The 25,692-nt window shown below is 44.8% G+C and overlaps 1 protein-coding gene and 1 long non-coding RNA gene across 3 annotated transcripts; both read right to left on the reverse strand.

The window, feature by feature from the left end:
• Positions 1-8,303: 8,303 nt before the first annotated feature.
• Positions 8,304-13,570, reverse strand: RHOV (ras homolog family member V). 2 transcript variants are annotated; one of them, XM_036218025.1, is made up of 4 exons: positions 11,069-13,570; positions 10,107-10,349; positions 9,859-9,917; positions 8,304-9,661 (listed from the first exon to the last, which is right to left on the reverse strand). In XM_036218025.1, the coding sequence occupies exons 2-4, from the start codon at positions 10,312-10,314 to the stop codon at positions 9,218-9,220; spliced, it is 711 nt and encodes a 236-aa protein (XP_036073918.1). In that variant the 5' UTR covers positions 10,315-10,349; positions 11,069-13,570; the 3' UTR covers positions 8,304-9,217. The 2 variants fall into 2 exon arrangements, with proteins under 2 accessions (XP_036073918.1, XP_016007735.1); XM_016152249.2 differs by lacking the exon at positions 11,069-13,570 and having other exon boundaries at positions 10,107-10,481.
• A 9,235-nt stretch (positions 13,571-22,805) lies between these two features.
• LOC107514487 lies at positions 22,806-25,625 on the reverse strand. The gene is made up of 2 exons (XR_004949995.1): positions 25,468-25,625; positions 22,806-25,131 (listed from the first exon to the last, which is right to left on the reverse strand). It is a non-coding gene; the product is annotated as an uncharacterized LOC107514487 (long non-coding RNA).
• Positions 25,626-25,692: the final 67 nt, after the last annotated feature.

The raw sequence follows: 25,692 nt of genomic DNA on the forward strand, positions 1-25,692 counted from the left end.
TGGCTATTGAAGAAAGCAGAGGTTGGTCAAGCCATAGATATTAAGAAGGAGATTGAGAAATGGCTTCACAGAGGAAGCATAAAATGAGATGAGCAGATGGGTGTCAGTGTTCCAGGCATAACAAAATCATAGTGAGCAAAAGCTCGGCATGGATCTTGTTTTGTTTGGGGAGCAGCAAGCTGCTCAGTTTGGCTCAGGCACTGAGAGGGAAAGCTGCGAGGCTGGTGGGTAGAGGCCACATGGGTGGGCATTTGGGGATCTGAGCAGGGGAAACGTGATCCAAAGTCATCTTTAAGGAATGGACAGGAAAGCAAGCCTTACCACTGGATGTCAAACCACAAGGAGAGGGAAAGAGGGAGGAAGCTACACCCAGTAAATCAGGAAGGGTAACCTATGCGAAGTACATAGTAGATGTGTAGTAAAGACTAGTTGAAAAGTTGCACTGGCAATCTGCAAGCATACTTTGACCCAAACAGTGGTTTCTTTAATTAGTTACTAACATTTGAAGAGTTGGGAAACATCATTTTTTAAAATCGTATTTCTAGCTTCTTGTGAAAAGGAGAGGAATGGCAATCTGGGACCCACATTCCTGCAGTAATGCAGGTGCTGAGTTCAGGTCTTCTTGAGCTAGGCAGACGCTCACCCATCCCAGCCCCCACCCAGCCTGCTGCTCCCAGATAATCAACTTTGGGATTCCTGTTATCTTATTCCTTATAACCCATCCTGTTTTCCCCATATTGGGGAGTTTTCTCAAATCTATTTGTTCTAACAGTTCAAATAAACACTGTCAAAAACTGCATTGTTTCTCCCAAACCCATCCCTGCCCACTTAAACAAACAGCCCTGAATGAGGAGTGGTTTGCCCTACTGCACAAAACCACTCCCTTCCCCACCCAAACAGAGTTCGCCTAAAGCCTGGGAAAGCACTTTTCAGCTACCCCTGGGAGGAGTTGTCATCAATAGCGCCACCTGGAAGCCGCAAACCCGGAAGCCCAGCTTTAGCCCAGAGGGTGGCCCAAACTCTCCCACGGGCTGTCTGAGAAAGCCTGCCTGTCCTTCTCTCCCACCTGCAGTGGCTCTTGGGGGTTCTATCAGTGGAACCCAGAACGAAGAAGACCAAGAAAATTAACTGGAAAAAAAATGTAGAGGTCCCTTGTCATGGAGCCAAAAAAAAGTATATGTTTAAAATGACAAAATAAAACAGAACTAAACAAAGATATTAACCCAAACATCCATAGTGTTATCTCTCATGATAAATTATAGGTGGTTTTCGTTTTCTTCTTTTTTTGTCCACCTGCATTTTCTAAATTTTCTACAATGAATATCCATTGCTTTTGGAATAAGAAAAAGTTAACTTTTGAACAAGTATTCAGACATATTTCAGAAAGAAACAAATCATCAGACTATGAAGTTCTGAGATGGGATAGAAACAGTAAGGATAGAAAAGAAGAGAGAGTTTCTGGAGATTTGGGGAAGGGAGAAATTCAAAGACTTGGTGACCAGATTACACAGAGGGAGAGCCTGAGTCAGTGGACCCTCCAGGTTTTCTATCCTGGGAGTCTGGATGGATGGCAGTGCAATCGACAGAAGCAGGACTGAATAGATAAAGGGCGACCTTAGGAGAACCAGACAGAAGGTGAGGGGTACCAGGTACCGGATGAAAACTGGTTTTATTGATTTTATTGTTGTTTTGTTTTGTTTGCTTATGCCTTGCCTTACTGGGGAAGGATTTAGAGGTAGCTTAAAAGGGACGATAGGTTATGACATAACATAAGTATAAAGTAGGAACAAGATAAAAAAAAAAAAGAGCAAGAAGGAACATAAAATTGGGTCAGGAACAAGGCAAAAACATGAGTCTTGTAGTCTTTGGGCCGTATAGTTAACTCTAAGTGTACCAGCTGCAATGCAACCTGGTGAGGCCTGAACACTCTAGAGGTGAGGGTTCCATGGTTGGTGGAGAGAATCAAGCACCTGGATTAGGGAGTAGCCTCATAAGGATGAAATGGAGGAGTGGGGAGATTACTTCTAGAGAAGCAGAGCAGACCTAGAGAAGAGAGAGCAGAAAGTGAGGATAGAGCCTCTTCTTGGAGGAAGGGAAAGCAGAGGAGGTTTGGTCAGAGGAGTGGCAGGAGACCCAGAAAGAGAGCATTTCAAAGACTGCTAGGGTCAGGAAGGAGGGAGGTGGTGATGTGGGACTGACTGATCATCATGGATCATTGTGAGGGCAGTGGTAGTGGAGGAGCCTGGTGGAAACCTATGGGGCTGGGAGGCAGTTGGGGCAGAGGCTGTAAAGGGAAGGGAAGAAGAGCCAGGACCCTTACCATAGAGAGCTGTGGGTTGAGGAGAGGCCTGTGCTGAGTTTTACTCATAGAGAGGCCGAAGATACAAAGGACAAATCAAACACTGATGGAGTACAAGATTACATTGTTGACCCAATAACTTACCTGGGATTGTCTTTCTAGTGAATTTTCTCTGACCACTTACCCTCTCCTGCCTGATACCTTTTGTGATCAGTTTATGACCTTGGGTTAATTAGGCTGATGAGGGTTAGTCAGTGGCCCCCAGAAGGGACCTATAGTGATCTATGAAAAGTAAAGGACTTGGACTAGATGACAGAAACCTTATACCCACAAATTATGATGTCAGCCTCTGGTTACAGGCTCTAGGGCCCCCTGATGTATAACTGGGAAGGCTGTCAGAGCCAAGTTATTGAGGCCCAGAGAGAGGCAGTGACTGGCCCAAGGTCACACAGCCAGTGGGTGGGGACAGAGCTAGGCAAGGATACTAGTGTTTCTGAGCCCCCAACTTTTTGCTCTGATGTCTCATCTTCATACGACCAGACTCTTGGCTTCTGTTTTTGTCCTTTCTTTGGAAGTGAGACAAAAGAGCCAGGAGGAACCAGGCCAAGAAGCTGTCAGGGCTGGTCCCAAGCCCCAGGAGGCTGGGAACCCAAGGTCCACACCCATGTAAACACAGGCCAGCACTGATACCTCTTACTTGGCTCTTGATAGCTTCCTCTAAATCAGTTCCCCTCTATTATCTTGCTTATCCCTGCAGGTCTCCTGGGAGCCAGGGAGGGGCAGAGAGTATTAGCCCCACTTCACAATGGGGAGAAACTCAGACAGGGAGGAAGGCAGTAATTTACCCAAGTCACTCAGCAAGTCCAGGATGGGGCTGGAACCGGAGGCCTGTGGGAGATAGGGTGGTCAGCAGAGCACAAGGCCTGTTGGGCAGGGGTGGGGTGGAGCCATAGGTAGGAAAATGCACACAGCCCCAGGAATCAAGGGTCCCTTGTCTCTCCATCCCTGGAGGAAGAGCTTCTAGAAGAGGCTTTGTTTATTTCCCAGCTGGGACAGGGTACTGAGCAGGGGGAAGAGATGGGCAATCAGTGGGGAGTGGAACACAGCCACAGAGAATTCCTATGCCCAAACTGGGCCCAGAGGCTCCCCTGCTGCCCCTCCCTTTCAAGGGGTGAGGAAGTCATTTGGACACTTGCAGAGACAGGCAGATTGGCATAAGTGAGTGTCAAGAAGGCCATGAATCTGGTGACAATGACTGGCTCTGGCATCCGAATGGGTTACCAAAAGGGAGATCATAAACCCAGGTTCTTAAAAAAGCTCTCATTCAATCTCAAAAATCTCCTGAATCTAACAATGAATTATATGGTCATCCCAGTTATGAGACAAATGCTATGTTCAGTGGAGAAATCTTTGAGAACACTCCACTAGGAAGGCAGGCCTGGTTCAGTACTGATACCTCTCCTCAGGTCTTACCTCCAGCCCTGTCTCCCTCTGCCCCACTCCCCAGCCTACGGCAATCTAATATGACCCATAAATTATACTTCCCAGTTCTTCTCTCTAAAAGAACCATTTCTAGGGGGCATAACCCCCTAAGTGGCACACTAGAAAGAGGCCTGGACCCAAGGTGGGAAAACCCGGGTCCAGGGTCCAGTTCTGCCTCTACCTTGGTGCTGTGGTTCTATGCTTCAGTCTCTTCATCTGAAAATTGGAGCTAGTAAGAGTCATCTGGCTATTTTGAAGTTCAGTTGTAAGAATGGAAAGTGACAATGAAGGGGATAGGCTGCCTAAGTGTTGAAGCATACAGGAATAGAAGGCAGTGGTTCCCTGGGACATCCAGCACTCCCCAGGCCCAGGAAGTCACTCCCTGCTGTTTCCAGGGAGTGACTAATGTGGCCCCTCAGCTGGCTGAGTTCTGCTCACCGGAGGATCTGGCCCAGGCCCAAGGAGGACGCTGACAGCACAGTCCTGCTGAGGCCCGGGGTTACTGGCAGACAGGCACAGTGGGTAGGTCTGACCTGTGAGAGCCATGATTTAAATGCCTGGGGCCTGGGCTGGTTACAAAAGGGGCCCCTGCTCCTGACGCAGTCTGCTCTCAGTCTCACTCACTCTCCCGAGCCAGTTCCCAGGAGAATGGGGAGCTCAGGGAGGGTGTGTCACCTCTGCCCTGGGCACAAGTCTGCTCCGAGGGGTAAAGCAAGCAAGGCACAGTTTCTTCAGCTATCCACACATGAGCCCGGGCTCAGCACATATACCCACCATAAGATTCACATGGAAAAAGACATCCACACAGAATTGAGTCTAGGCAGACACAGGCACATAGACCCATAGCCCCTAAAAAACTAAGACTTAGTTATGCACACACAGACACAAAGACCAACATACACACCCAGACAGACAGACAGTCAGGGTGTGCTGCTCAGGCAGAGTGTGCTTGGCATCAGAATGAAGATCATGCTTCCTTGGGACACAAGAGATAAGACTGGCCCTAAGAAGCCCCTATCTGACCATGTGAGCATTGTAAAAGCCAAAGGTGAGATACTGCCCACCACCTCCATCTCAGAACAGAAGGGTGGGAAGCTAGAGCCACCTGCTTGCTATGCCCCAGTCAGTACTCACAGCATAACAGGTTCTCCTTGGCAGCTGGATCTATAGTCTGGATTTTTCTCTATAAAGACCTTTAATAAAATATTTTTTAAAAGAAAAAAAAAACATATAGGATTATGTATAATACACACTTCTAAGGGCAGACATCTGGATATACATACACATACAGAGCTATATACATCTTTCATAAAGATAGATACCTACATTTACAGACATAGATACACAGACTTGCACAGATATAGAAATATTCAATGTTGCACAAGGACAATATTCACCTTAAATATACAAGAGAAAAAACAGGAACACAGAGAAATGTACACGAATATATAATATATACAAACCTTGTCATCATTTAGTATTTATTGAACACCCACAATCTTCAAGTCATGCTCCAACAAAAGAACCACCCCACCCCCAGTCACACATACACAGAAACCCAAGCTCCCTCTAAGAGTAACTCGGAATTGTATTGGGGACCAGTCTCTAAGCCAAAGACAAAGAACTTTTTTTTCTGTAGGTGGTTACCAGCCCATGGTGGAAAAAATAATCAACAGATAATGTAGTCTCGCTTATAATAGAAAAAAAGTTAAATGACCTAAATGCCCCCAAATGGGGATCTAGTTGAAGAAATTATGGTCAGGTGATAGAGTAAGCAAACATATAGAATGATTGATTACAGCCTCTGGCCAGAGTTTATAACAACCTGAAAAATTTTACATGAAAAAAACAAACAAAAAAAATTGTATGTATAACATGATCACAAAAAATATGCATACAAGAAAAGACTGAAAGGAAGTATATCAAAATATTATTGATTATCTTTGGGAAGTAAGACTATTAGTAAATTTTTGAATTGCTAATTCTCGGATTTTCCAATTTGTCTGTGTTCGTTATGGAAAAAATAAAAAGTTAAAAAGTCAATTAAGAGTTGATTATGCAAACAATTTACATGGATATAAATATACATAGATGTATATGTAAGAAACATACAATTTTATCCAGTTAATATAATCAATATTCCTTTAAATTTAGATTCAAGAGTAGAGAAAGCAGGGAAAAAGAAGCTAAGGAAAGAGAGATAGGAATAAAAACGGTCCCAAAAAAGTAGAGAGAAACCATATTACAGAGAGAAACAGAAGTGGAGTGAGCTGGTGGGTTTGGGACTAGAGGTAAATCTCTCTGGTCCTGCACAGACTTGGGCGCCATACCTCAGAAGGCCATTCCAACAAGCTATTGCTCTTAGGCCTGTCTCCAGTTTTCAGGGACAAAAACCTGGAGTTGAACTTGATCTTCAGGGTCTCTTCCAGGGCTCACTGCTTGGTTTTTTATCTTAAACACTGAATGGCCAACACAAATATTATCTGAGCCCAAGACCCTGTGGGAGCCCAGAGGCATGAATGGGACTTTCTCTCTCTCAGTTTAGCTGGAGAGATACAGGCTGAGTGACCAAATTCAGAATGCCCTCAATGTGCCAAGAGAGCAGTACAGACACTAATACAAGTAAGAGATGCTTTCCAGAGAAGGGGAGTATTGAAAGATGTTTAGAGGAGAAACAAGGCATGAGGTCAGGGGAGCACTTTCCAAACTAGAGGATTTGGCAAAAAGTAAGACTTGGAGTCAGAAGCCAAGAAATAGTTGAGAATCAGGGAGTGGGAATCACTGAGACATGCTGGCCTGACTCATGTTGGTGTAATATTTGAGAAGACCTTGAATGCTGAAATGAGGAGCTGGGGGTTCATTGCTGGCAATGAGAATTGGTAACAGTCTTGAGTCAAGGAGGTGCCAGAGGAAAGGCAGCAGCCCTAGAGGGTTTAAAGTGGGGAGTGGCAGTGGCAGGGCCATAGGGGTAAGGCTGATGGAGGTGCCGACTGAGCTCAGTGACCCAATAGGAGAAGAGATGTAGAGACATGGATGTGCTGGTACCAACAAAGAAAAAGAGAAGAAGTGGGGGGAAGCAGAGATCACCTGATTAGCCTTCTTTCCCCAACCCATGGCACCTTTAGGACCCCTTAGAGTTTTTTGAATCAGACTCAGAGTCCTGAGTCTTTCATTTTGCAAATGAGGAAACTGAGACACAGAGAAGGGAAAACATTTGCCTAAGGTCATGGTTGATCTCAGAGCCTAAACTTGAACCCAGGTCTCTGCCCCAGAGTGGGATGTGTCAGGCTGGATTGAGGTTATAGCAGGCCATGGAGCTGGGTTGTGGGACCCTTTAGGACCTGGCTACAATGGTGCAGCTCAGCACCTCCACCTGAGGGGGCAACGGGACAAAAGGAGATGACATGGCTAAAGCTCTGGGGGATGGGCGTTGGTAGGACAAGAGCCGGACAGTCTTGGCTAAAACTGAATTTGGGGATTATCTGAGGTTTCACTTGGCTGGGATTTCTGTCCCTCAGCCATGCTCTTACACACACACACACACACACACACACACACACACCTGTAACTTCCTGTGGGAGCTGGGCTGAGACACGGTGAGTGTTCATCTGGCTCAGCAGTTGCCTACCAGGTATCCCAGGTGTGCCTTAGAAATACCTCTCCACAGAAATAACTTATCCATGTATCCAACTCTAGAGTTTGCAAAATGCTCTTACAGCCATCTGGTAATACCTCACGTAAGATACTACCTTTTTTCTCTGGGTCTTATTTTCTTTATGGGTAAAATTAAGTGTTTTTTCCCCCGAAGGTACCCTTTAAAATTCCTTCCAGCTCCAATCCCAGGGGATGTTCTCTAGATCGCTGCTCCTCTTGAAGTCCTCACCCAATGAACCCTTACTTCCACAGGATATCTGGGACCAAACTTCTGTTTAAATTGTTAACAACTGGCGCCCTGACCTTCACTATCCTTATGTGAACTTTGAGTGCCAAGGCTGAAGACTGAGTCCAACTAACCCAAGAAGTTTGGCCATTGTTTGAGGTTTAGGCTTTATGGGGAGCCCCTTCAAGCTCAGTCTCTGAAACAGCTCTCCCCCACCCCGCCCCTGAGACCCTGGGTCCTGAAGGTAGTTAGAAGGATCAGAGAAGGAAGGTTAGAGGGCTTGGGATTGCCCCAAAGCCTCAGCACTGAGCACAGTGCTCTAGAAAGGAGGAGGAGAGGGGAGGGGCACCATCAGCCCGGTGAGGTCATGGGAAAGCAGCTCTGGCGCTGACACCTGGGGAAACCCGTTTCCAGGTTGCTTCCCACGCTAGCTCTCCTGGGAACCAGCTAAGCCCCAAAAGGGGAGCCCCAAACCTGCCCCCCTAGTCCAATTCTCACCACACTGTTCCATCTAGTTCAGCCCCCACCTTTCAATCTAGCCTCAGTCCTTCTGTACCCAACCTGTCTCTTGAGATCCACGGTGTTGGGCCTTGAGGGCTGAGAACAATGGGCTGACCACTCCAGGAAATGACAAAAGACAGCTTCAGAAACTTAAGGCTTTATTTGCAGACTCTGCATTGCCCTACCTTCTAGGCTGTGACTTTAAAGAAAGAGGTGACCCCCAGTCCCTTCTTCCTTCAGGCTGTAGTTGCAGCCCCTCCCCCTCCTCTCAACTGGGCCTTGTCTCTAACCTCCTGCCCCACTCCTGGCCCAGCCAGTTTGGGCAGTGCCTCGGGAGCCCTGAGACCCAGTTCTTCCCAGGGACCAGCCCCGCCCTCCCTGGCCTTGGGGGTTGAGGGCAGCCCAGGTGTCAGCCTTGCTCCTCAGCTGCCCCACTTCTCTGCTTTCCTTCTCTTCACTCTTCCTCCTTCCAGGCCTAGCTCTCTTATCCGCCTCCTCCTCCCAGCCCGCCTCCTGTTCCAAGGATCCAAATCCTCACTTTATGCTCCCTCTCAAACTCTCACTGACTTCCACCTTACCCAGTCCATCCAAAACTTCTCTCCAAATCAGGCTGGATTGCTTCCAGCCCTCCAAGATGCCCAGCTATTTTCTAGGCTTTCCCTTATCCCTATACTAAGGAAGGGATGGGAACCACCACTAAGGGTCCTAATTCAGCCAGACTGACCTGAGGGCCCATAGTAAGAAATGGAATTTGATCCCAAACTGCTTAGAGGTGGCTGACACTGTTAGGACCATCCCATGAAAATTAAAGTGCTGGGATTTCTCTGCAAGCCTTCACCACAGAAATCTAAATCAGAGCCTTCCCTCCTCCAGGCCCTTAGCTCACCCTGGCATACAAGTGGGCAGTTAGAGGCCTGTGTCTCCACAGTGTTCAGAATGGAACTGAGTCTCATGGGGTGGCCTGGCCTTGCCAGTAGCCCCCTCAAAGGTCCCCTACCCCAGGTTCCAGATGTCTGTGGCTTTATTCCTACTGCTCCCTACTCTGTCATAGCCATTCAAACAAAGCAGAAAAACTTCTTCCAGCGGCAGCGGGAGAGGGTGCGCACACCTTTGGCGTTCAGTTTCTTCTCCAGACGGGCTTTGTGCTCAATGGCACTAAGAATGGCTGAGTCAAACACTTCCTTCAAGTTCTTCTGCGTCAAAGCAGAGCACTCGAGGTAGCAGCAGGCCCGGATCTTCTCCGCCAGACCCTGAGCCTGGGGTTGGGGCACAGGTCCCTCCCGGCCCCCCTGGTCCAGCTGAATCAGTACATTGACATCATCCCTCAGGTCTGCCTGGGTGCCCACCAGTAGCACTGGCGCCTGGGGGTTGTGAGTGCGGATCTCTGGCAACCATTTCTCTGTGATGTTTTGGAAGGAACTGGGCTGCACCACGCTGAAGCAGGCCAGGAAGACATCGGTATCCGGGTAGCAGAGGGAGCGAAGGCGATCAAAGTCTTCCTGGGATGAGAAGGCCAGGTCATTAGTGGGATTATTCCCTGTCACAGGGTGCGGGAATTCGCTTGTTACTTGGGGTTGGAGGCCTGAGACCAGTAACCAAGGGCCCTAGGCCTTCTCCATTCTTGATCCATTTAGGGTCCTTCCAGACTCCAGCCCACCTCCCCCTACACCATTAGAGACTGCTCCCAGCTTCTCACCTGTCCCGCCGTGTCCCAGAGCTCAATGCGCACAGGGGCTCCATCCACCAGGACTTGCACTGTAGGGGCGGGGCGGAGGATAGACTGAGGAAGAGTCCTGGGGCCCACCAGGCCTCACCAGCGCCACCTCGAGGCCTGCTCCTGCCTGCCTCGAGGGGGAGATCCGTGCCCCACCGCCTGCGCGCCGGCCCTAGCCCCCGCGTGCACTCCGCCCCCAGCCATGAGGCCGCCGGGGCCATTGAACGTACCGGAGAAGGTGTCCAATGCCGTGGGCCGGTAGCGAGCCGGGTACCCATTGCAGGTGTAGCTGACGATGAGGCTGCTCTTGCCCACGGCGCCGTCGCCCACCAGCACGCACTTGATGCCCAGCTCGGGGGGCGCGCTGCCCCGCCGCGGGGGAGGGGTCGGGGCACGGAGCGGGGATGACTCGGCCTCGCTCAGCTCCCGCGGGGGCATGGCCCACTCCGGGGACAGTCCGGGGCCGGGCTCTGCTGCGCTCGGAGAAGCAGGTTCCACTAGCTGCCACTGACTGAGTCCGCCGTGGCGGGGCGCGTCGATCCGCCGCTACCCGTCGGTATATGTGGGGCCCCGCCCACTCGTCTGCCCGAGCGTCCCTGACCCCGCCCACCCGCCGGCGTCCTCCTGGGACCTCCCCCTACAGCGCGCGCTCGGCGCTAGCGGCCGGGCGATGTCAAACACTCAGAGCGAGACAGACAGGCCGACAAGTGACGCGCAGAGAGTGCCACAGGTACAGGGACAAAGAATCGCCAAAATGAGGCAGATCTAGGTATCTTGGCAGAGAAAGATCGAGGATTTGTTGTTAGGAGGAAGAAGCAAGTTCAAATTAAACCTGTGTTCAAATTAAAACAGAAACTACACATATATTTGTACGAGTATAAAGAAGTCTGGATAACTTATTGATTAAAGAACGATTTTTAAAATATACAGATCATGAAGAGGCAGAAAATAAACTCGAGCGTGAACACAACAAGCACAAATGTGTTGTACTCTCTTCCACGAAAGAGATTCCTTTAGACTCTGCCTGAAGGCAGGCTTTAAATACTTTCATTGTGCTCCACTAAAGGAACTCTGGGTGTTGGAGAAGCTAGGTGGCGAGGATCTTCAAGGACAATTCTTCATTTGAATATTTTCCAAGTACCCAAGCCCCTGGTATTATCATCATCATCAAAAACACGTAGTAATTACCTACCTATTTGTTGATGCTGCTCTGGGCCATCAGCTGTCCTTGCCCTAAAAGTTTACAGACTGAGACAAGATATGACAGGTAGTGCTAGAAAGTTCACCAAGAGAGCAAATGTAGAGTAGCTTGATGCTAATTTCATCTTTTTATTGTGGCCACACCATCAAGTGACACTGGCCCAGAATCCTTTCTCTGAACTCCAAGTCTGTTTTTCATCTCAGCCTATACAAAGATTATCGAAAACATATTATTCATGAGTTGTTCAGGGAATGTTGTGAGGGGGAGAGGGCAATGAATATTACAGAGATAATCCTATTTCTCAAAGAGTTGCTACTATAAAAACCTATAAATCCAAATCTCTGAATCTCTTGGAAAAAGTCTCAAGGGCCCTGATTTTTTTTCTTTTTAAGTTAAAGTTGAGGACAACAACTATAAAGCTGCTGATTTAACCATTAAAATCTTGACTGTGGGGCAATCTTAAGATTATCAGTATCTGCTTCCATATCCCCATGTCTACATCCAACATCCCCTGTGTCCAAACTCTGGGGGTGCTAATCATCCCTAATTATAGTCCCAAAGACTTCTCTTCTCGGCCACATCCACATAAGTTTATTCACCTAGCAGATGAAAGAGGCCCCAAAGTGTAGTCTTGCTATCGTATCCCACAGAAGGTCCTGAAAGCTTTTCTTTTTCTTTCTTTCTTTCTTTCTTTTTTTTTTTAATTATTCTGGAAAGGGAGTCAAGAATGGGGATTTAAAAAGACCTGAACATCAGGAGACATGTCCCAGTATTCCTGGTCCTACAGCTCATTAGCTGTGTCACTCCTGAGAAATCACTTGTTCCATCTCAGTGCTATAAAATGACAGGTGAAGCATATTTATTTCTGAAAGCCCTTCTGATGCTAGGCATCTGATTCAGGGAAACTAGGGAAGTTGCCACAACCAAGATATCTGAGTAAAATGACTACATACACTGCACATAGGCTCTTTATAGTGCTCTTGTCCTTTTACCCAGGTTTTAATAATTATAGCTGTAAATTTGAGAATAATCCTGTTTAATCCTTTCTGCAGGTAGGAGGAGTATAAATAATATACAAATGGGGGGAGGCGTCTGCTGGGCATGGGTAAAAGCCTTGACTTGGCCTGAGACAGGTCACTCTTCTCTGGCCTTATGGGTGGGGACACTTTCTGACCGAGGTCCCTCTGTCTGAGCTGGTTTAGGGACAGTCTTGTCAGCAAGAGGGGGAGGGAGGAGACAACCTGGGGAGCTGGTGAGTCACTTATTTCTCAGCTAAGGACTTGCAATTCTGGCTGCTTCTGCTGGGAAAGTCCCCTCCTAAGGGTGGGTTGAGTCTTATTTCTGTCAGATGGTCTGTTCTGTCTTCCAGCCAGACATTTGCTAAGATTTAAACTTGGTCCTGACATTCTCCTTGGAGAAATGACCAATTCTAGGACTGGCGCAGGAAAAATAAAGATGAGCCTGGAGCATTTAGTAGTATAGAAAGTAAGGAAGTACTAAAAAACAAAACAAAACAATAGCAAGATGGAGGAATGACAAATGGACTTATGAGCCAACTGAAAGAGCTTCCAAAGGCCAAATCTGTAACGATTTGAGCAACAAAATAAAGTAGTATTGGATCATAGAATGAAGTATGAAATAAATATCCACAGTCTATTCTGATATAAATGATTGAACACGTAATAGACAAATTTCCCATGAAGAATTCCAAATAATGTATGTAAATACTCTGCCCCCCAAATAAGAGCGTAAACCCCAGCTCTTTAAGTGTGGGCTGTACATAGTGACTTCCTTCCAAAGAGGACAGTATGAAATGGTTAGGGCTGGGGTGAGGGGTGGGTGAGAGAGTAATTTTACAATGGAGAATCCTAACACTCCCTCAACCAGGTGATCAAAATTAAGATCAACATTGATAAGTTGATAATAGGTACCCTAGATATGATGTGATGCAATGGCATTTTTACCCTCTGGTCTTCCTCGCGAGAACCATGGTCTAATAAGAAAAAACAGTAGTAAAGTTCCAACTGAAAGACATTCCACAAAATGCCTGCCCAGTACTCTTCAAAACTGTCCAGGTATCAAAAACAAGAAAAGTTTGAAAAAGTGCCAGTCAAGAGGAGCCTAAGGAGACATGACAACTGAATATAATGTATGCTGGATGGGTTACTGAAACAGAAAGAGAACAAAAGGTAAAAACTAAATAAAATATGAACTTTAATGAATAATAATGTATCAATGCTGGTTTATTATGACAAATGTACTATATAATGTAAGATGTTCATAATGGGGGAACTTGGGTGTGAGGTATATGGGAACTCTCTTATTATCTTCTCAATTTTTCTGTAAATCTAAACTGTTCTAAACAAAGTTTATTAAACGACAAAAATCCAAAAAATTAAAACATGGCCCTGACAGTGAATCATGGCAGTATTAACATTTTTGTTTTTCTTTTTTTTTAATTTATTTTTTTAAATTCTTTAAAGTTACCACATATTTGACCCCTTTTACCCTCTCTGCCTCCCCTCCCCGCTACCCTCTGGTAACCACTAGTCTATTGTCCATGTCCATGAGTCTCTGTTTGTTTGTCCTGTTCATTCATTGTTTTTAGGTTTAAATCTCACATATAAGTGATATCATGTGGTTTTCAACTTTTTTGTCTGGCTTATTACATTTTTGTTTCTAAGATGTCCAACATAGTTGTGCTTGGTTTTAGCCTTGCAAAAGTGCTTTTTTTGCCCTGTCTCTTAACAATCCAAGTGAGATCTCTGGAAAGAGAGGGATCAGTATACTCAGGCCCAGAGGAGTTAGGGGACTTGCCCAGAGATCAAAGAAGTTAGTAAGTGGCAGACAGCCCCAGAGGCAGCAATCCAGGGTCCACCTCAGGTGTGGTCAAATTCTTAGGCAGTTCTGTTAATTCCTTAACTTATTTAAAATGCCTGCATACTTTGGGATACCTACAGCCAAACCTCAACTCAACAAGCATAAACCAAAAGAAATCTACCCCTACTCCAGCACTAATTTTCCTACTGCTGAAAAGGGGTTAATAAAAGAACAACAGTAGTGAGAGTTTACTTAAAAAGGTCCATGGTGAGGAACTTTGTGACTGAAATGAACCTCATGCAGTCTTTTTCTATTTTCTCTGCATACTCCATTCCAAGGCCCCCAAATCAGTCCTGCTGCTCAGAACAAGCCCAGAGACTCAGATGGGCAGGTCAGAAAGCTTTTATATAACAAAGATTCAAGAAAAGAATTTTATACTTAACACTTAATTTTTTTTGTTGTTAATCCTACCTCAATAAAGCTGAAAAAAAAAACCCCATTTATTTTCCAACATACTATTAATATTACTACAATAATTGGACTGCACACTTTTAGAGCATTCCAGTTAATTTGGTTTCCTGAGGTTTTTATCCACTTGATGTGCTTGTGTCCTGGAAGGGAACTGGCAAACTCAGCGGCATGGGACTGAGTCAGCCTCATTGTGCTCCCCTGGAACAGGCGCTCACAGGCTAGCCCTCCAGCCTCCATGGTCTCCATTTTCCGTGTCATCCTTCCATCACTAGTCTGAGGCTGCCTCCTGGGCTTCTAATCTGCCCTTCCTCCTTCCCCAAACAGCCTTAGCCCTTGGCTTCTCACTACCTTTCTTCCACCTCTTCTCCATCCAGCTGATCCCAACTACTAATGTCCCTCAAACCCCCTTTTCCTGCCCAGACCTTGCATTCCGGCCCTGGCCAGTATCTTTGAAACACCTGCAGGAGTTGCCACCCAAAACGTTCGTCTAAAAAGACACCCCTCTCCTTTTATTAAATGAACTCGTCTCCTAACTTCCTTATTTCTGAAAATGGTAGCACAATTCTCTGAAGCTAATGAACTAGAAGGGGTAGAGCCTGAATAGTCTCCAAATCTGACAATGTCCTTGGACTCCTTCTTTTCCTTCCTCCTCAGTCCTTTTTTTGAAGTAGTATTCGACTCCCCTCTTCCTTTTGGCTTCCTTTGGCACAACAGTGACCTCCTAAAAAAAAAAAAATCACCTCTTACCTGCCTTCCTGATTTTGTCTGTTAATTTCTAGTGCACCCAAGCTTCCTAGGACAACAAATTTATCCTGCCCCTCTTCTCTCATAAACCTACAGTGAATTCCTATCAGTCCTACCTGACATGCCACATCCTCCAGTTAGAGTACCCCACCAGGATGGAATAAGCAGCCATTGAAAATGGTTCTTAAGAGAATTTTCAATGACATGGGAAAATTAAAAGATAATGTTAAATAATACAGATTTATATAAACAGTTTAAGCCCAAGTATTCAAAGAAGGTGTACAATTAGGATAAGACAGGCCTACATGAAGGACATGTAGCAAAATGTGAGAATCATTACCACTTGGCGTGAAGCTTGTTTTACCTAACATGTAAGGAGCACTAGACACATGTTAGCTATTAATATTATGTTGCTTATCAACATTTTCTCCCTTTTCTACAATGAACATGTTTCTTTTGCAAAGAAAAAGCTACTAAAATTTAAAAAATATTTGTTGTATATTTAGAAAAAAGGATATACACTGTGTCGACAATGATTATCCATGAATGGCGGAATTATGAATAGTTTGTCCTCATTTATTCGTTCATTTGTTCTGTGAGGTTCTTCGCAAACCCACCGCGGGCTAAGCACTCTGGAAAGTGCTCAGCACACAGCAGTGAACAAAATACAGCTCTGCCTGACATCAAACCCCTTTCTCTGAACTCGCTATTTCACAAATTATGAGACCATGCCACATTTCACGTGTGTACACCTCATACTTTGATTAGACTACAAGCAGCTAGAAGATAGGGAAGGTCTTATACGGCTTCGAGCTCTTACTGCTCCAGTAGCATCCCACTACAGGAGCTTATTAACTACTTGTGGAATTAATGTATAAATGAAGGGTGAGGCATGGTTTGCAAAATGATAAAAAGACTGATGAGCAGCTCCACTTGCCCCGATGCCACAAGCACTGAGCCCAACCAAATCCTTAATTGATTCTCCCAAAGACTAGGTCCAATGGCCCAAAACCTCCTCTTGAACAGAAGCTAGGGCCTGATAGCACTGTTTATTCAAGTCTCTGTGATGATGACAATAATAATCATGATGAACATCAGCAACTTTATAAAAAGAGAACTCAATAAATAAGCATTCAATTAATAATATCACTCCAAACTCTCTTCTTGGCTTATATTGCTTATATAAATTCACATTTTATATAGTTGTAATCAGAGATAATATTTAAATTACTTAGCAACTGGTATGGCTTCAGAAAGATGCCAGTCCTGTGCTGATGTAGCTTTTATTTTTATTTTATTTTTTTAAAGCATAAAAGCTTTATTAGAAGAGAAAGTACACTTCCAGATGTGGAAGTGGGCATGAGCAAGTGAAGAATGGCTCTAAGGCCTGATGTAGCTTTTTAGAAGACCTCTGGTGTGCTTGACATTAACCCTTTAGTGGCTGGATCCTGGGGAGGAATGACAGGGAAGGGTACACTCAAGGAAGTAGATATTTTAACAACTGACATGGCCATACTTGTATGTACCTGCTGAACTTCATCAGTCTGGCTGAATTTGGAATGACTGTGAACCAAGCCAAGAGGGCTTGGGAATAACCTGAAAAAAAATAGCAGGAATCGGGCTCAGAGGGGAAATAAAGAGTCTGGTCCGTCTGGGAACTAAAAGTAGCTCAGCCTGGCAGAGGAAAGGAGTGGTGAGAATGAGCTAAGAAGAGAGGCAAGAGCCAGATCCAGGTGACATCACAGCTTCTTTTCCTTTAAGGTTATTTCACTGGGGAACAGCTCAGCCTAGAGCAACCAGGACTAAGTATGCCCTGGGACACAAAACTGTTAGTGCTAAAATCAGGAGAGTTGGTTACCCTAACTAAATCTCCTTTTGCTTATTAGTAGTTTAGACCTGCTCTTCAGAAAGACCACTTGAAACTAGAAACAGCAGAATTTTCCAAAACAATATGAAATCAGCACTTACTGTTTTTTTGTGTGAAAGTACTGATATGAAAGGTACCAGTTTTTGTTCACATTTAAGTTTATGTAGAGCTAGTATTTCTAAATCCAATTTCTTTCCCCTCCTTTATTTCAAATTACAGCTTTGTCAACAAGAGATAAGTTAGCTTGATGGTCCAGAGGATGGGCTGTGTTCCTTATGAGCTGTTGTCTTCTCTGGGCCTCAGTTACCTTGTCTGTAAAATAAGATTAAAATAGTACCTATTTTGTAGAATGTTGTGATTAGAACAGCGCCAGCACTAGAGAGTACTCTGCAAGAGTGAACTATCATTTTTTCAGATGAAGTCAAGGCCCTGCCTAAGAATGAACAACACAAATTTGCAGAATTTTGTCTTCTGTGACCCAGACAAGGAACACGAAAAGAAATTTATTCAAGTCATCATTTTACTATATTGTTATTGTTATTATCTTTATTTTACAGATAAGGAAACTGAGTCTCCATAGAGGTTGCCTGAGGAGTCCTGGTTTAGCCAGGATTGTGGAGCCTAGGTCTGTCACTCTAACATTATCCTCTTTTCAGTCCTCCCCTCAAGAATTATGGGCTACCAAGCAGATTATCTAATGTTTTATTATCTTTTGCCTTATAAACACTAATTGTCATTCTCACATCAGGTCAGAGATCTTTTTAAAATTTTGTGTTGTAATCAACTTTATTGAGATATCATTTATGTATAGGAAGCACCCACTCTAAGCGTATAGTTCAATGAGTATCAACCAGGATGTCAACCTATGTAGTTATCAGCACCATAATCAAGATACAGAGCATTTCCATCTCCCCTAAAAAGTTCCTTCTTACACTTTTCCAGTCAATCCTCCACCCCATGTCAGGTCCCAGGCAAATACTGATCAGCTTTCTGTCACTAGAGTTTAATTTTTTCCTGTTTTAGAATTTCAAATAAAGAGAATTATGCTCTATGTACTCTTTGTGTGTCATGCTTCTTACACCCAGCATGTCTTTAAGATTCAATCATTAAGAGATTTGTTCATTTTTTATCACTGAATAGTATTCCATTGTATGGATATACCACTATTTGTTTATTCTTTTGTGATGAACATTTGACTTGTTTCCAGTTTGGGGCTATTGTGAAAAAATTTGCTGTAAACATTCCCATACAAATCTTTGTGTGGACATGTGTTTTCTTTCTCTTGGGTACCCAGGTATGGAATTGCTGGGTCATAAAGTAAGTGCATATTAAATGGCTGTTAATGGTTGCACAATTTTATATTTCCATTAGCGATGAGTTCCAGTCGCTCCATAACCTCACAACATTTGGTATTGGTGGTTTTTAAAAACATTTTGGATTTTATTATTGTTGTTGCTATTGTTTTTAAAGACAAAAACCTCATCATTTTTAAAAGTTTGAAAACAGTTTTTGCAAGAAGCCATTGTGGGTGAGTTCATAGGCAAGTTTATTTCAGACATACGCAGTATGACATAGTAAACCCATGTAAATGCACATTAACATGTTAAGTCATGCATTCACTCAGCAGGCACTTCCCAAGTCCTCACGATGTGTCAGGTCTCATAATCTAAAAAGGTTAGAGGCAGGATGAGGACTGGTTGTTAGATTTTATTAGGTTTCACATTAATTAGAGAAGGTTCCCTGGCTTAGGCATCTTTTAAAATGTATCCTAGACTAAGGGACAGGTAAGAAGCATAGTGACTAGCTCTGAGGCAGTGCCCTAAAAATCATTATTTCCTGGACACTGTCTCAAAATGCTTCTAAATAGACTGTGACAAGGGTTTGGCTTTTAGAGAACCATAGAATGTTAGAGATGGTCATAGTTTAGCAGGCTTGGTGACTTGTCCAACGGCATCATCTGGCTGAGTGTGATTCCATATTCTGGAAAGAAGAGGGGCCTGCACAAACTATAAGGAGGGTGGTGGTGGGAAAAGCAAAGGCTGGCCTGGGAAGGGCTCCCGGCAGAGGTGGTGCTAGCACAAAGCATGGACTCTAACAGATGCCATACTCACTAAAAGAAATGTATAAAACTATACTAAATACTAAAACTTTTCATTTTAAGTCCAAATAGTTGCAAAGGATGTCATTTCTAGCATACACTGAATATTGATGCTTAAATAAAATAATTATCTCGCTCTTTTAAACTATGCGTTGAAATCTGAATACCAAAGCAATCTGATATTCTCCATTATCCTACAGCCATATGACCCTGAACGTGCCCAATATCATCTGATATTCTCCATCCTCCATTAAAAAAAATACGTTGACAAGCTCTTCTTTAGCAGTTGAAAATTTTGTTATTCATTTTCTCTTTCACTGTTTCCAATCTTACTGTAATGTACGTTATGCTTGAAAGTTTTTATTGCTACCTTATCCTAATTATTTATAATTAGTATATACATTTTTTTTAACATTATAATGTTATATTTCTTATTGAAAGACTCTAAGTTTATTTTCCACTCACTTCTCTCAGGTGGAACTGAATTCATTACCCACTTCTCTACCCCATCATATATCAGGGGATGTCCCTCTTTCTCAGGGGTCAGGTGGGGTGGGGAGAATCAGTGTCACTTAACTGTCCTAGGCTACCATCTCCTCACAGTCAGGGCTGCCACTGGTGGCATGATCTACACCAGGCTGGGGGTGGCAGAGGCATGGGGGGGGCAAAATTCTCTAAGTCTTACCATTGTTTTCTTTTGAATTATCATTATAATTATTATTTAACTAATCAAAACATAAATATATTATACATTTTGAAAAAAATAATTACACATAGAAAGAAAAGTTATATTAGTAATACATTTCTTGATGAGAAACAGAGCTTTTTGTTTTTATTTTCAATTACTTCATATATTTGTGGATACAATACTTGACTAAAACAAAGTTCAGCATCAATTCTCTCTATATATATTTTTTGTTCTGTGTTGCTGTAAATGTCCTAAAAAAACTTGCTTACATAAATCACTAGATGGGAATGAAAAGAGGTTTGGATAACAATGTTACTGGAACATTTGACTCCCTTCCAAATTATATGCTAAATGTTACTGATTTTTTTAAGTCAGCTACAACCTCATTAAGTTCTCAAACTATATTCAAATTAAAGAACTAGAAACCATTTGATGTGCAAAGGACTTGTTACCTGATCTTTATTCCCTTTGTGGAAACACCAACTTTAATTCCAGTGGTCTCCCTGCAGATTTTTAAGCCCAGAAACAATGTACCATGGAGTAGGGGGTGTTAGTTTCAACACTCTGGTCAGGGAGTGTACTTTGCTTTTGAAGAGTAGAAGCAGGAAGGTGGAAGGGAATCTAACCTTGTTCCCAGATATCCTTTCCTACTGGTCACTTTTAGCAAAGAGCCAAGGGAAGCTGAGACTCTGGACACTGATTTCCTTAAAACTATTTGGTGCCCCGTGCCCTTTGGGAGAGCCTTCCCTATATCTAAGGAAGAGTGAACCCTAGTTTTGAGGACTACTGACCTGAGGACACTTTTACTTCTCACCAAGACAAGTGTCCTTCTCCCCTATGCCCAGTGCTTTTCTGAGGCTGCTGGGCCCACAACCCTAGAAGGTGGTGGGGAAGAAAGAGGGCAGGCTGGGTCCGCATATGCTTTGGCTGGGCTTTGGCATTTACTCAATGAGAGAAGAGATGACAGTAAAAGGGACGGGAGGCTTTTTGAGACTTAGGGTGAGTATGTAGGTTTGGAAACATCTAGAAGGGAACCAAAGAGATGTACGACCTCCTGTAAAGAGTTGTGAAGAGGTGTTCTGAGTGAGCTGAGGGCCTTCTTTCCTTTGGTGTATTTTAACAGGGACAAGAATGTGCCACACCCTGTCCCAGGAAGGAGTGTTCTAGCCACGGGTCCTTGCCCTCAGCAAGCTTATGCACAGTCAGCCCAGGGAGGAAGAGAGGGGAAAGAGCGAGGAAGAAGAGGGAGGATGGGAGAAGAGGAAGAGGGGGAAAGGAGAGAAGAAAAAAAGAGAGAGAGAGAAGTCACTAGGCAATTATAATGCAGGGTGATCATAATGTGGGGTGATCAGCGTAGGAGGCTCAGGGAGCACCTAGGAGGGGCCTGATCCTGGCAGGGGTAAAAGTATCAGGGAAGTCAATCCAGAGAAGGAAAACTCTCACGACTAAATACCCAAGTGTCTGAAGAGGCAGGGTGCATTCTAGGAATATCCAATAGATCAGCACTGAGAGATGAGAACAGACCCAATGGAGTTTAACTGAGGACGAAGCAAAGGACTACTCATTGTAGCTCCATTTAAAAATGTATATATATTACAAAGATTAAAACAAAAATTAAATTTAAAAACAAATTCCTAATTCTCCCATGCAGAAGAATTCCAAATGATTTATACTTTACCCTCAAGGAAGTATAAACAACTATTCCTTAAATGTGGGTTGTGTGTACTGACTTCCTTCCAAAGAGTATAGTATGGAAAGGGAGGAAAGAGTAACTTTATGGTGGAGAAAGCTGACAAACACTACCTCAGGCAGGTAATCAAGGTCAACATCAAGGGCTGATGTCATGTTGATGGTATGTACCCTTGATACGATGTGATGATAATGGTACTTCACCTTCCCCAAACCCATAATCCCAACTCAGCATGGAAAAATAAATAAATAAATAAGATATCAGACAAATTCCAATAGAGAGTATCCTATAAAATACCTGGCTGGCACTCCTCGAAATTGTCAAGGTCATCAAAAACAAGTCTCAAACACTGTCACAGTCAAGAGGGGCTTAAGGAAACATGACAACTAAATAAAAGGTGATATCTTGGATAGGATTCTAGAACAGAAAGAGGAATTAGGTAAAAACTAAGGAAATCTGAATAAAGTATGGGCTTTATTATAGTAAATAATAATGTATCAATATTGGTTCACTAATTATAACAAATATACCATGCTAATGTAAGATGTTCATAATAAAGGGAACTGGTTGTGAGGTATATGGAAATGCTCTACTACCTTCTCAGTTTTTCTGTAAATCTAAAACCATTATAAAAGAGTCTATTTTTAAAAAATGAATTAGTCACTTATGTCAATTAAATTATTCTTTTTGGTCTAGGTCTTCAGTCAGTTAACAATTACTACTAATAGTTAACTTATACTGAGCATTTTCTAGATATATGTACAAAGCTGAGTGATTTGCATAATATCCTATAATATAATGCTATAAGGTAGGTTCTTCTCATTTACCAATGTAGAAACTGAAGCATGAGGAAGCTCATTCATGCAATTGTTTAATAAATATTTATTAGTTATTGACTGTTCCACAGGTGCTGGGTCTCTTCTAAGTTAATGCCCTGCAGGGGCCTCATGTCCACTGTTGGACTGAGCTCAATCATGTGACCTTCGCCAGCAGCTCCTCCACCTGGACAATGATGTCACCGTACCATCTGCCAGGTCTCCCAAGAGTCACCTTGCACTCTTCTGCCACCCTCCCCTCACATCTAACTCGACACTAAGTTCAGTGGGCCTTTCCTTAGAAATGTCTCCCCTGAACCTTCCCGGTCTCCTCTTGCTTTTTTCAGGTTGGGCCCTCACTTCTATTTTGCTTCAGCCTCAGGTCTCATCTTTTCTGCTGTGGACTCCACCCAAGCCACCGCCCATCTTTCTAGAACCCGCATCAGATGATCTCATCCCCAACCAAAGCTTTCCAAGGGCCCATTCAAAACCTTTCACAATCTGGCCACAGCTGGTTGCATTTCCTCCACTGCCCTACTCCCTAGTGTTCTAGCTTTTTGTCCTCAAACAGCACACTGTTAGCAGGCCTTTGCTCTTGGTTTTCTTGAGGCCTGCCTAATGCCTTTCCATTTTCACCTTTGGAAATCATAATGCACTTCACGGCCTAGCCCAAATTCACCTGCTTTTATACATCAGCCCTCTCTCTCCCTAGCCGGGCAGTCAGCCCTTACCTGTCTCGTGGCAACTACCACATGAGATTCTGAGGGGTAGAAGCTGGTGGATCTGTATCCGCACCTTTGAGTTCCTTAAGGCACCTCTGCATTCCTGTGCTCAGCAATGTTCAGGTTATCCCCCACAATCAGTTTCTGTTATATCAAATCAGAATGCTCACATTTAATAATTAGGTGCCAGTAAGTGGCCAGGACAAGAAAAGCCATAGCAGTTCTGAGGAGGAAGTTATGAAGCAAGGAGAAGGTGGACTTGAGAGTGACTATCAGATTAAAGTAACATTTAGAGTTTATCGATCACATATTCTATGTTCTATTTTAGACATTATGCTATAGCAGTGAGCTTTCTCCTAGATCACCTCATTAACTCTTTAACACAGACCTTCTAGGTACGTATCATTATATTTATCTCTGTAGATAAGGAAACTGAGGCTAAGAGCATCATGTGTGCATAATGTCACAGCTAGTGAGTAACTGGGGAGGGATAAGAAGGCTGCTCCCTGGCTCTTATTCCAAAGTCCAGCCTAAGGGTGGGGAATGAGTATGTGGAGGAATACTGCTGTAATCATCTCAACAGGGAGTATGTACTGAGTCTGTAGCAAGCAAGGCCCCCTTAAAGCCCCACCCCATATATTCCAGAGAGCAGTGGAGCCCAAGAAATTGGCTTTGGGGAAAGCAAGGTGGTAGCTGGAAGGACTGTGTCCCCGACAGCCACCCCCCACCCCGGCCCCCCGCTGCCATGCTGACCAGCTCCATGCAGGAGGTACACTCTGCACAGTCCAGACCTGAGGAATCAGCTGGATCCCTCTTCCTTAGCTTGCATTGAGGGTAATGGACAGTGTGCTTGGATTTGAATATTGCTTCCTGGTTCACCACTTTCTGGCCACATGACCTTGGACAAATTGCTCTACAATCTTAATGTCAGTTTCTGCTTTTGTCACACGGGGAAAAGAGCAATGACAACTTTATAGCATTAGTGTGCGCATAAAATGAAATAACAGTGAATATTAGGAACTTTGGTGCTTGGCACATTGTTGGTACTCGGTAGATGAATCTTTTATGATTATTTGACCTTTGGTGGCACCTATTTGTGTTTCCCTAATGCAGACGGCAGGTGATCTGGGGTGGAACCTTCTGCGCGGAGCAGGAAAGCTCCCTGACTGGGATCACTTTTCTCAGGGTAGAAGCCTCACCCTACCGCCCAGCTCTGGCATGTTCCGGGCTCGTCCAAGCCGACTCGGCAGCGCCCCTGGTGTGGAGAGCCGCTCGCGGCCGCAGGTTTCCCGCGGGAGAAGCGAGTCCCCAGCGGGACCGGAAGTTATCGTGGACCGAGTAACCTATCGCCGCCCCTCCCACCCCCTTGTCCGGGCCACTACAGACCCAGAGAGCCCTCGGTGGGGGTCATCTTCTGCGCCTTGCCTAGAAGTATGTCAAGAATAGGGTGACCACACAATGTACTGCGCAAACCTGAAAGCTTTTGAGAGTAAAGGGGTAGCTATTAGTCATTAAGCTGGGACTGCCCGTTAAAGCCAGGACCGCGGTGATCCTGGCCAAGAGCCTTCCACTTTAGCAAAGTAGAATCTATGGGCCCCGGAAAGGAAAGACCTCGTCTAAGAAGGATGCCCAATTGCAGTCGCATCCGAACCCTCATAGTTCTGCCCCTTAGAACTCCACACTCACCTCCAATGTAATTTGTCCCTTGTTCCTGCCAGGTTTTGCAGGTATTTGTTCCCCGCTCCTCCATGCTCCTGTAGTACTATGGCCACTTCCCTGGGTACGCCTCATGAAGGCAAAACTTTTGTTTTTCTTGCTGTGCCCTAGAGCCTGGAACAGTGCTTGGCACAGACAGTGCACTCACTTGTGGAATGGGTGACTTCTGAACAAATTTATCGATTACTTTTCTGGCATTAATTATCTATTTACTGTTACTGGCCCATTGCTACTGCTGGATTATGACCGTCAAGGATGGTACTAAATTAACTTCTGTGATCCCAGCAGCTAGCCCAAGGCTAGGCACGGAGTAAGTGCTCAGCATCATTTTGTTGAATGAGCCAGTGGAAGCGGCCTGGCATCCCTTAGCAGTGCTTGGTCTTCTCTGCAGCTCCTTCTGTCTCCCCCGACACCGAGGAGCCACTATGGAGCAAGTTAGAGGTAGGTTAGGCAAGCACATGGCTTCCCATTCTCGGGGTCACCCAGCTCTGCCAATTTCTGGAAGCTGGTGGGCCCCTGAATGTGAGAGAAGAAAGGCCAGACTACTTGCCTGTGCCATAGAAGATAGGATCAAGACAGCCATTAGACTGAGGACTGGCAGGTACTCTTGGGAACCTAGGGCAGCGAGCTGTTTATAAAGATGGGAGGCTAAGCGGTCTGTCTGAGGGAGGGAAGCCTGGGCATGAAAGGTTCTGGATATCTCAGAGGCTGTGCGGCGCTGGGCAGGTCCTGGAAGGGGGCTAAGAAAGCGGGGATTACCTCCTAGTGTCAATTTCCGGAACTGCAGTCGGGTCCTGTAGAGAAAGGCTTGTGTTCAGCGGGGCCAGTCCATCACCCCACTGGTTTCCAATTCAGACGCGTGCGGGTCTCCACCTCAAGCAGAGACGCCTCTGCGCTGCTGGCTCACGCCCTTAAGCGAGAACTGGGTCTCAGCCGCGCCCCGCCCCTTGCCGCGCCTCCCATTGGCCAGCCCTGCGAATTTCT

Source organism: Rousettus aegyptiacus, unplaced genomic scaffold (assembly GCF_014176215.1).
Source record: "Rousettus aegyptiacus isolate mRouAeg1 unplaced genomic scaffold, mRouAeg1.p scaffold_m13_p_3, whole genome shotgun sequence".
Classification (NCBI taxonomy): Eukaryota; Metazoa; Chordata; class Mammalia; order Chiroptera; family Pteropodidae; genus Rousettus; species Rousettus aegyptiacus.